The sequence below is a fragment of the Myxocyprinus asiaticus genome, chromosome 27 (assembly GCF_019703515.2).
Source record: "Myxocyprinus asiaticus isolate MX2 ecotype Aquarium Trade chromosome 27, UBuf_Myxa_2, whole genome shotgun sequence".
NCBI lineage: Eukaryota > Metazoa > Chordata > Actinopteri > Cypriniformes > Catostomidae > Myxocyprinus > Myxocyprinus asiaticus.
Window position 1 is genome coordinate 3,394,898 of NC_059370.1, and position 12,602 is coordinate 3,407,499.

Consider the following 12,602-nt stretch of genomic DNA (forward strand, 5'->3'; position numbering starts at 1 on the left):
CAGAACAATCGTTTTCCCCCTTCAAAAACAAAACAAACAATTTTAGAGAGAAAGTCTGTTCTCTTAAAGCAATCTGGGTCAGGCATTCTACCAAACATTTATTTGTTCGTCTGATCCAATGTGTGAATGATTTATGACCTAAACGCCTCTCCATACCCGCTTCCCTTCTTCCTCGCGGGAACTTCCCAACATGCTTCCCAATCCTACTACGGCAAAGAAGTACCTTATGAATATTAACAAGATAATGCTGACGTTGCTTGGTAACCTTCCACTGGCGTCTGGTCACATGACTAATTAATATTCATAAGCATTAAATACGTCACAGTCGGTGCCGCTCATTCGCCAGCAGTCTACAGCCCACTCATCAACGTAAGCCTCTCAGCCAATCAGTTAGACCTAGCTAGCGAACGTCACGTTAGCTTGTTAATATTAATGAACAGTTCCTTTTTCATAGTAGGATTCGCATATTCGCCTCCAGTAGAGAGTAGGAGATCTAGGCAGAACCTAGAGCGCTTGTCAACGCGACGGATTGTGAATAAGTTTGTTTTTTTGACCCGTTTTGGATCCGTTATGGATTACAGTAGATATCGAGATGTGACAACGGTGTATTTGCGTCTTTATATCACATGCTGTCCGTCGGAAAGTTAAATTCATCGGGAGATACGCCTTTGTTGTTTGTATTCGCTGGGGCGCTATTCTAACGGAGCTGAACGCTGCCAGCCAGTCAACTGTAGGTGATTTTATTTATTTGGATGAACGCACCGGTCTTATGTAAGGCATCAGAGCTGTTTTCTATAACTTGATGCCCCTGGTGTGCACTAGACGCTACTTATGCATTTGGTTGGAGGATTTAAACGAGCAACCCTCTAAGCTCCTAGAGCCAGCCAGGTCATCTCTGAACGTCATTTTCACTTTTACTGGTGTCCTTTTGCTACAGAAGTAACCGCTTAAGTGCAACAGCGTAACGAGCTACAAATGTAACCAACCAGGTGAAACATTGTAACAGATGTTGCCGCCTAAACTGCAACAGTGTAACATGTAAATGCAATAGTAGCATGTGCGTTTCTTGTCTTTCATGTGGCAAAGTGGAGCTCCAAACCTGGATTATCTGTCACATTATAAATGCAGCCATCTAAAAGAAGAGTTGTTGGTGAATTTTCTATCTGAAGTGGCTCTTCAAGTCTGGATCAGCTGTGGATACTTTGTAAATTTGATGAACACATGGTGATGAGTGACATCTGGACTGTGAACTCAAGAGACATGCTGGTTCTTCTCTGTTGTTGTGCACATGTGAGGACATGTCAATGTCAGCAGCATCGCCATGCATCCCCTTGATGGCCGAAGCAGCATCAGCAGCACCCTCATGCCCAGCGCCGTCTACCCGTCTCTGGTCGTCGGCATCGCGGCGGCGGTGCTGCTATCTCAGCTCGGCTCTGGAGGACTCACCCTCACCTCGTTTTTCCTCAAACTCTTTCTTTATGTGTCCTTCGCGTTGTTTTGTTTTCTGCTGGGGAGTTTCGGGCTGCTGGTGAGGAAAAGTCCACCGAAGATCAGCAGGTTTGACACGACCAAGAGACAGTCGTCGAAGCTGGTGGATTTATTTCATAAGCTAATGGTAAGAAAGACACGACTATACAAACGCACACACTTCAAAGCCCGACTGTGTTTTCATTTGTTTGATGGAATGTGTGTTTTTTTTTTAATTATTAGTAGAGGATTGGTGGATGCAACAGAAACAGATAGATAGATGGATGGGTGTAGTTGACATGTCAAGCAGTGAGCAAGTGGCTTTTAAACAAAAAAACAAACAAAAAATGTCTAATTATTTTTTTTTATTGAACAAATATAAATTGTACAAACATCAGCAGGAAAAAGTAATGATTTTTTTCTAATTCTTGTGAAATTATGTAATTTTTATGACCTCATATTAAAGGAATGTTCCGGGTTCAATACAAGTTAAGCTCAATCGACAGCATTTGTGGCATAATGTTAATTACTACAAAAAAATAATTTATTTTCTTTAAAAAAAAAAATCTGGGTTAAAGTGAGATGCTTACAATGAAAGTGAAAGGGGCTGACCTGTAAATGTTAAAATACTCACTGTTTCAAAAGTATAGTTACAAGACATAAACTTTATTTGTGTTAACATGATTTTACTGTGATAAAATTGGTAACCTTTTCCGTGCAAAGTGTATATATAGGCAATTTTACAACTTCATTACTATGTTACACTGTAAACCCGAAAACAACCGTAAATGATGAAATAAATACCTTCATAGCTTAAAGGCTTAACAGATTTTGTATTATAAAATTATAAGCTTCACATTTCGGCCTTTAAACCCTCCAAAAATTGGCCCTCATTCACTTCCATTGTAAGTGCCTCACTGGAATCTTGATTGTTGCTTTTTTTTTTTTTAAAGAAAAGGAGGAACCAGTCAAAATTATTTTTGTGGTAATCTTGCCACAAATTCTGTCGACTGAGCATAAAGGAATGGTTCAACCAAAAATTAAAAGAAATTCTCTTATCATTTACTCACCTTTTCAGATTTTTAGAAGAATATTTGCACAGGGTTCCCACGGTCATGGAAATCCTGGAAATATCAGGAAATGTTAAAATTATTTTTTCTAAGCCTAAAAAAAGTCAAGGAAATTAATAAAATCTTAGAAGTCATGGAAATTAGGGGCCTGGGTAGCTCAGCGAGTATTGACACTGACTACCACCCATGGAGTCGTGAGTTCGAATCCAGGGCGTGTTGAGTGACTCCAGCCAGGTCTCCTAAGCAACCAAATTGGCCCGGTTGCTAGGGAGGGTAGAGTCACATGGGGTAACCTCCTCATGGTCACTATAATGTGTTTTTCGCTCTCGGTGGGGCGCGTAGTGAGTTGTGCGTGGATGCGCGTGTGGAGGCCCACGCTATTCTCCGCGGTAACGCGCTCAGCAAGCCACGTGATAAGATGCGTGTATTAACTGTCTCGGATGCAGAGGCGAGTCACTACGCCACCACGAGGACTTAGAGCGCACTGGGAATTGGGCATTCCAAATTGGGGAGAAAAATCCCCCCCCCAAAAAAAGTCATGGAAATTTCTGTAGTGAATATACACTCACCCAGCACCCAGAACATTATGGTCCTAATAAAGTGGGACTTGGTCTTCTGCTGTTGTAGCCCATCTGCCAACATGTTATGCATTCTGAGATGCTATTCTGCTCACTACAATTGTACAGTGTGGTTATCTGAGTTACCGTAGACTTTGTCAGCTCAAATCAGTCTGGCCATTCTCCTCTGACCTCTCTCATCAACAAGGTGATTTAGTCCACAGAACTGCCGCTTGCTGGATGTTTTTTGTTTTTGGCACCATTCTGAGTAAATTCTAGGGACTGTTTTGTGTAAAAATCCCAGGAGATCAGGAATTACTGAAATACTCAAACCAGCCCATCTGGCACCAACAATCATGCCACGCTCCAAATCACTGAGATCACATTTTCTCCCCATTCTGATGGTTGATGTGAACATTAACTGAAGCTCCTGACCCGTATCTGCATGATTTTATGCACTGCACTGCTGCCACACGATTGGCTGATTAGATAATTGCATGAATAAGTAGATGTACAGGTGTACCTAATAAAGTGCTCTGTGAGTGTATATTTTTTGAAATGCTGTGTTCTAATGTACAGTAAGTTATCCCTTAAATATTACTCTTAATTAGAGTTCGTGTTGAGAAGAACTTGCTTGTAACGTCCGATTTTTGAGCGAATCCTTCTTTTGAGTTGGTAATTTGCAGTTATTTGATTGAAATTGTTCACAGAATGATTCAAATGATTAATTAGTGAATCAGTCTGAATCAAAATGATTTATAAACTTTGGTTTTCAGAAATCTTAAACAACTGGAAAAGTCATGGAAATTCATTGGCCGAAAGAGTGGGAATACTATAATTGGCCCAGTGGGCAAGATTATTAATTGATGATGATAATATTAAAATAATCAAAATTTCTGTTGTTGGACTAGGAATATCCTTATATATTTAATATATGTTATGTCTGATGGTTGACCTTCTCACTCTGTGATCTGTAGGGCCGGTTCTGTGTGCCACTGCTGGATTTAGCCCAAACCAGGAGGGTGGTGGTGTCTCTCAATGTGGATAAGGCCCTTAAAGAAGGTGAGTGGTCCTGCCGACAGCCAACATGGTCTTTAGTGGATTGAACTTTTCACTCTTCTGCTTTGTGAATGATGCTCATGTGAGCCTGTGACATGATGTGTCATGTTAACAGGAAACGGTTTTGCAGTAAAATCGGCACCCTGTGAGTTTAGACGGGGTGACTCATGACTAGTCCTTGTTTGTTAAATGATTACTCTGAAATTAATTCAGACTGAGGAAAATGATTTGTTACAAGCCAGAACATCTTACAGATCCTCCTGTTGCTGATGTCTCTGTGAGCAAATTTCATGTTTTAGGTTTTCCATTGATGGCAATCAATGTAATGAGTGCAGGACTCATGTGAAGCATGTCAGCCTATCAGAGATAGAATACGGGAGCAGTCAGTGCTGTCTGTCGCAATGACACTGGACTGAAAAACACAAAAGCATGTTGTCTTTGTTTGTGATGGAATGCTCAGCTGCTTTCTTTCCCCATTTACAACTAAATGACATCACAGTATACATATATAAATACATACATTTATACAAACATATATAGACTCTATATTCACAGCAAGATATCCCTTTAAGGAATATTCTGGGTTCAATACAAGTTAAGCTCAATCGGCAGCATTTGTGGCATAATGTTGATTACCACAAAAATTTATTCTGACTCGTCCCTCCTTTTCTTTAAAAAAAGCAAAAAACAAGTTTAATGTTAGTGCTTCACAGTGGAAGTGAATGTGGCCAATTTTTGGAGGGTTTAAAAGCAGAAATGTGAAGCTTATAATTTTATAAAAGCACTTACATTAATTCTGCTGTAAAGTTGTTGAAATAGTCATTTTAGGGTTTTAGAGTTTGTTGACATTACATCATCATGACAAAAAGTTGTAAAATTATGTATAACTTTACACAGAAAAGGTTTGTAAGTGATTTTATCACACTAAATCATGTTTACACTCATATCCTTTATGTCTTGTGGTGATACGTTTGAATCAGTGAGTATTTTAACATGCAGGAACTGGTCCCCATTCACTTCCACTGTAAGTGCCTCACTGGAACCCAGATTTAGCTTTTTTTAAAGAAAAGGAGAGACAAGTCAAAATTAATTTTTGTGGTAATCAATATTATGCCACAAATGCTGTCGATTGAGCTTAACTTGTATTGAACCCGGAATATTCATTAAAGATGAAGTGTGATTTTAAAAAAATGATGTTAAAATACTCTATCCTATCCCAGTTTAATATGCAGAGACAACAATAAGTAAATCATTCATAAGTAAATAATTAATATATTTCTGCTGCATTGTCACACAGCCAAGCAAAAGAGAGTAACTCTTTTTGTTTTTGTGGCAAAAAATATAGAGTAGGGATGCACCGATATGGAATTTCTGGCCCGATACGATAACTCGCAGCTCACTGTGGCCGATACTGCTAACTAGGGGTGTGACGATACACTTAGCTCACGAGATACTGGGTTCACGAGGAGATGAGATGATATTTTAACACTATATACACTACAGGTCAAATATTTTGAAACACTCACTCATTCTTTATTATAATTTTATTTATTTTCTTCACATTTTAGAATAATAGTAAAGTCATCAAAACTATGGAATAACATAAATGGAACTATGGGAATTATGTTGTGATTAAACAAAATCCAAAATAAATCAAAACTGTGTTATATTTTAGCATCTTCAAAGTAGTCACCCTTTGTCTAGAATTTGCAGACATGTACTCTTGACATTTTCTCAAACAACTTCATCATCATCACGCCAAGATGTTTAGTTTTCATCCTCTGCTTTAGCTCTCCTCTAAATTTGTTTCCTAAGAATTATATCATTTAATGAGAAATGATTGTGCGTGGTTATGTAAATGTAAAATCAAAACTCAAATACACTCATGCAAACAAAACATGGCCTGACATTGTGTGCTAAACTGAAGCTTACCCATCCTAAACACTCAAGAAAAATAGCCACATGGAAGCCAAGTCAGAGCGCTTACTAAACAGAACCACACATTTGTTGAGTGGTGGTCAACGAAAAATTGGCATGAACTTTCAAACAGGTAAACACATTTTGTAGACAAAAATAAATATTACAAAAATATATAGAAGAGGTCAATGTCTTTCAATAAACTAACCTGTGAGTTTGTAGACATCTATAGGTTTCCTGAATTAACAAGCATTAAAGGGCTTTCAAAATAAAGTTAAAATCTCTCCAGACAGGTGTTTGATGTTGCTTCACGATCCCTGAGGTAAAAGGGGAGTCCCTGTAGAGCTGTAGTGAATCTTTGAGATAGGATGTATGGTGTCTGTAGCAGAAGAAAATAAATCATTTCAGTCATCGTTGACTTCTGTATGATTCCTCACAAATCATAACAAAGTCTCATTTTAAATATATTAGTGATGTGCAAAAGGTCAGAAATTAAGGGCAGCTCAAGGCAAAAATGCCACCAAAGGTGACAAAAAAAATTACCGTAAAATTCAAAATGTGGAATGAATGAATTCCTTTGCTTTTCTTATTTGTAATATCTAATGTAGTTCATATTTTATTCAAGGCAGTTATTGATGTTGAGATTATGTTGATTTCATTTTATAGGTAAGAGGTAATATATTCTCAGACAACTTATTAATTTTTTTACAGATAACAACTCATTCTATAGTATTCATAAGTTTAGGAACCATACCCATCAAGTTTGTCCCAGATAAGTTTCATCTCATCTACAGTACAAGGTCTGTACTCTTTGCACGATACATTTTGATGAGGATGTTGCTATGTTCATTAAGAGATGTCATAAAGGCTCTTTTGAACTCAGCACAGACCTGAGGGAGTGAAAGAGAAATGAATTAAGTCTATAAACTTACAAGCCTATAAACAATCAGGACAAAGCATGTATAGATGATTCATGTAGCTTGCTCCTCCAAAAAGAGGTCAGGTCACATTTCTTTGATGACAGAGACCAAGGGCTGCTCATTGACAATTTATTTTCTCCTGAGAGAGAATGTTTTGTGTGTGTGTTCAGTATAGAACTGTTCAGCCATGACGTCAGTTTGTAGGCAAACCCGGAAGTCTAATTTGCCATGGGTTCCCTCTGGATTTTCCTATGGGTTTTTATAATGGAGTTTTTAAACTAGAGTAAAATAAGGTCTGTGGTAAACATTACTTGATGGTACATGGACGTTTTTATTTTACAACAAAAATTACACACTATCATACCTTAAATGTGAATTTTAAAGCCGCAGTGTTGTTTTTTTTATTTTTTTTTATTTTTTATTTTTTTATTTAAAGTGTGCAATTCAATAAGACTTAACAATTTACATTTGTGGTATGACGATGTGTAATTTATGTTGTAGAGCTAAACATCCACGTTTCATCAAGTAATGTTTACCACAGACCTTATTTTACTAACAAGTTCAAAAATGATAAAAGCCCATAGGAAAATCCAGAGGAAACCCATGGCAAATTCTCTTCTGGGTTTTTTTGGCCTACAAGCTGAACATCTCTGTTGTCAGATCCATGTTCCTTTTCCTGACTTCAAGCTCAATCTGGTCCCTTTCATGCTCCAGTGCAGCAGCATCCACACCAACACGATGGTCTGGAAGAAAATTGATTGTGGGCCCTATGCAGATGAGTTTTCAACGCACCTGGTATATGTTAAGTGCAGACACACTCAGGGTACAGACACAGCAATGGTACACGCCGGCCTAGGTGCCAGAGCTTGAGCCTGTAGTGTCTCAGCAGCTGATTTTCAGTACCTACAGTACACTGCATGAAAAATGCTCTCAAGCTAGATCTGAAGGAGAAAATACACAAATGTGAATGGTCAGGTTCATCAAAGGCCAAAAATTAATGAACATTAAATAGACAATGACTTTAATTCCTACATTTAAAAGAAAAACTGATGCACAGTTCCAAAATGCCACAATATTATCATTGATCTGTATCTTCTTAGCCCTTTCAAATAAAGCATTCCAGCAATGGTTGGGTAATTCATTAAAATTCAACATTTTATATCCACTAATGTTTTAACTAATTAATGTTTAATACTTGGCAATCAGTAGGCCACACTGTCGACCAACTGCTCTTATACTGCACTGTTTTTCGAGATCCCAATTATGATCTTAAAAAGGACAAAGAAGCAATTTTTAAACAGCTAACCCATAAATTCAAGGCAAACAAAGTAAAGCACTCAGTGCAGTATACATATAGAGATCCGGGCAATCTGGTTTTCGATGCAACACAAGAAATCCAAACCAGATAAGACAAATACCACAATATAAAAAAAAAACGAAAAAAAAACAAAAAAAACTCCAGAACAGTGAAGCTCGATTTAAACATTTAGGAATGTGGATAACTTCCATAAAAATGCAATGGTGTCTGTAGTTTTCTAAATAACCAACATACAGTGCATCCGGAAAGTATTCACAGCGCTTCACTTTTTCCACATTTTGTTATGTTACAGCCTTATTCCAAAATGGATTAAATTCAATATTTTCCTCAAAATTCTACAATCAATACCTCATAATGACAACGTGAAAGAAGTTTGTTTGAAATCTTTGCAAAATTATTAAATAAAAAATGAAAAAACAAAAAATCACATGTACATAAGTATTCACAGCCTTTGCTCAATACTTTGTTGAAGCACCTTTGGCACCAGTTACAGCCTCAAGTCTTTTTGAGTATGATGCTACAAGCTTGGCACACCTATTTTTGGGCAGTTTCTCCCATTCTTCTTTGCAGGACCTCTCAAGCTCCATCAGGTTGGATGGGGAGCGTCGGTGCACAGCCATTTTCAGATCTCTCCAGAGATGTTCAATCGGGTTCAAGTCTGGGCTCTGGCTGGGCCACTCAAGGACATTCACAGAGTTGTCCCGGAGCCACACCTTTGTTATCTTGGCTGTGTGCTTAGGGTCGTTGTCCTGTTGGAAGATGAACCTTCGCCCCAGTCTGAGGTCCAGAGCGCTCTGGAGCAGGTTTTCATCAAGGATGTCTCTGTACATTGCTGCATTCATCTTTCCCTCGATCCTGACTAGTCTCCCAGTTCCTGCCGCTGAAAAGCATCCCCACTGCATGATGCTGCCACCACCATGCTTCACTGTAGGGATGGTATTGGCCAGATGATAAGCGGTGCCTGGTTTCCTCCAGACATCATGCTTGCCATTCAGGCCAAAGAGTTCAATCTTTGTTTCTCATGGTCTGGGAGTCCTTCAGGTGCCTTTTGGCAAACTCCAGGTGGGCTGTCATGTGCCTTTTACCGAGGAGTGGCTTCCGTCTGGCCACTCTACCATACAGGCCTGATTGGTGGAGTGCTGCAGAGATGGTTGTTCTTCTGGAAGGTACTCCTCTCTCCACAGAGAAATGCTGGAGCTCTGTCATAGTGACCATTGGGTTCTTGGTCACCTCCCTGACTAAGGCCCTTCTCCCCCGATCGCTCAGTTTGGCTGGGCGGCCAGATCTAGGAAGAGTCCTGGTGGTTCCAAACTTCTTCCATTTACGGATGATGGAGGCCACTGTGCTTATTGGGACCTTCAATGCTGCAGAAATTTTTCTGTACCCTTCCCCAGATCTGTGCCTCGATACAATCCTGTCTCAGAGGTCTACAGACAATTCCTTGGACTTCATGGCTTGGTTTGTGCTCTGACATGCACTGTTAACTGTGGGACCTTATATAGACAGGTGTGTGCCTTTCCAAATCATGTCCAATCAACTGAATTTACCACAGGTGGACTCCAATCAAGTTGTAGAAACATCTCAAGGATGATCAGTGGAAACAGGATGCACCTGAGCTCAATTTTGAGAGTCATGGCAAAGGCTGTGAATACTTATGTACATGTGATTTTTTTTTTAATTTTTTATTTTTTATAAATTTGCAAAGATTTCAAACAAACATCTTTCACGTTGTCATTATGGGGTATTGTTTGTAGAATTTTGAGAAAAATAATGAATTTAATCCATTTTGGAATAAGGCTGTAACATAACAAAATGTGGAAAAAGTGAAGCACTGTGAATACTTTCCGGATGCACTGTATTAAGAAAAATTGTCACTTAAAGAAAGAGCAATGATCAAACACACTCACCATAAATATTCCTCTGGATTCTTGTTCATGTGCTGTCTCTTCTTTGCTGAAAACTTCCAGTTCTTTCTCCCACTTTACAAATTTGAAGTTGAGATTGAACTCCAAGCATTCGCAACCGCCCAGACTCAAGACTGGGGGCGTGGTTTAGCGAGAAAGAAAATTATGTCCTCACCAGAATATAAAAATATGCTGATTGTGTATTTGTTTTAAAAAAAATTATGATTTAGGGGGCCTGGGTAGCTCAGCGAGTATTGACGCTAACCACCACCCCTGGAGTCGTGAGTTTGAATCCAGGTTGTGCTGAGTGACTCCAGCCAGGTCTCCTAAGCAACCAAATTGGCCCGGTTGCTAGGGAGGGTAGAGTCACATGGGATAACCTCCTCGTGGTCGCTATAATGTGGTTCTCGCTCTCGGTGGGGTGCGTGGTGAGTTGTGTGTGGATGCCGTGGAGAATAGCGTGAAGCCTCCACACGTGCTACGTCTCCGTAGTAACGCGCTCAACAAGCCATGTGATAAGATGCGCGGATTGACAGTCTCAGATGTGGAGGCATCTGAGATTCGTCCTCCGGCACCCGGATTGAGGCGAGTCACTACACCACGAGGACTTAGACTGCAATGGGAATTGGGCATGCCAAATTGGGGAGAAAAGTATGATTTATTTAAATATAACAATTCAATTCCCTTGCGCAGCAGCTCTATTCTGTTTGTACTGTGAATTGATGAAAGTTCATTCCGAGGCTGTTAACGCAACTTCACAGTAAAGGTCTTCCTGCAGGTTAACACCAAAATAAAGGTTTGATGGTTTAACCGGACCCCGTAGCAATGCTGTGTACAAGTTAAGAAATTATCAGGACTACTGAAATATTACTTTTATAATCATCATCATCATCATATTGTTGTTGTTATTATTATTATTATTATACAGTTGTAAGATTTTTCAATTGTATAACAGTTATAAAGCAATTAACAATTATACAATTGCAGCAAAAGATGAATTCTGTTGGAAATGTCTTATGCACAGTAGGCACATTTTTAAAGTCTAAAAATTCCCAAACAACACAAAGTTTATCTTCATTGTCCTGGTAAATAAGTGGTTAGATTTTCATCCAAAACTGGGATTTTCTTTCTCCAACGGGATGGCAGTTCCTCCCTTACTGGAACTATTTGCAGGAATAGTCAATAAGATTGACTTAAGTTTGCAGAGGTCTTGTTGAATGAAAATAAAAAGCATTGTTCACAAAACTCATCTTTTTAATTTTATGATGAAAATCTTTGGTTAGATTGTATAATGTATTAAAAGTAGTTATACTGACTTTTTCATTTTTTTTTTTTTTTGCTCAGCAAACACAACAAAAACAGTCATTTAAACTTTTCAAGTTGGGTTTTTTTATAGTGAAGTGAAAAAATACACATATATACAAAATACACTTATGCTTAAGATACATTCTCTTAAAGCAAGTTTAAATATCTGTTGCTTCTCAAGTTAATGTATCTTGTTTTAAGGATTTTTAGACCATTTTAAATAGAAAACAAGACAAAAACACTTGATAACAATAGGATTTTATTGCAGTGAAATTTTTACTAAATTAAACTTAATAAAAAGAATTATATTTCCCTTTAATTCAGTGAATGTCATTTAGAGGTATTTTTAAAAGATGATTTTGTCCTCTTTATTGTTAGTAAGCATGTTTAATACAACCTTTTCAGTTAGGGCACAAGCTGAATAATCGGTTAAGAGCTGGTGATTAATTGCTGCAATAATCGCCGAATAGATGAATAATCATTCTAATAATCATTAGATTAGACAATTATCAAAATAATCGTTAGTTGCAGCCCTACTTTCAGCCTAATTCTGCATGGTTTAATCATTTGAGTGGTGCTTACGTCCACAAATTCAGAAAGATTATCGGAACTGTAAAAATACAAAGGACGTTTTCAGATTTTCATGTTTTCCCCTGTGATGCTGATAGAGGTCTAGGACCTTCATCAATGACAGACTTGTGATTTGCAATGTAAAGTTATAAAAACATGCAAACATTAGGGCTGCAACTAACAGTTATTTTGATTATCGATTAATCTAACGATTATTAGAATGATTATCTGACTATTCGGTTGATTATTGCAACGATTAATCATTAGCTCTTAACAGACTATTCAGCTTGTACCTTAACATAAAAGGTTGAGTTAAACGTGCTTACTAACAATGAGGACAAAATCATCTTTTAAAAATACCTCTATATGATATTTACTGAATTAAAGGAAAAAAAAAAAATACTTTTAAGTTTAATTCAGTAAAAAATTTAACTGCAAAAAATCCTATTGTTATCAAGTGTTATGTCTTTTTTTCTTTTTAAAAATATCTACAAATTCTTAAAACAAGATACATT

The 12,602-nt window shown here is 38.0% G+C and overlaps 1 protein-coding gene across 1 annotated transcript in view; it reads left to right on the top strand.

Annotated features, from left to right (window-relative positions):
* Positions 1-472: 472 nt before the first annotated feature.
* The window catches only part of snx25 (sorting nexin 25), a 126,411-nt gene continuing 114,281 nt past the window's right edge, over positions 473-12,602 (top strand). The window contains exons 1-2 of the mRNA XM_051658544.1: positions 473-1,615; positions 4,072-4,156. Of these exons, the coding sequence (XP_051514504.1) occupies positions 1,322-1,615; positions 4,072-4,156 (379 nt within the window). The 5' untranslated portion in view covers positions 473-1,321. The remainder of the gene's footprint in view (positions 1,616-4,071; positions 4,157-12,602) is intronic.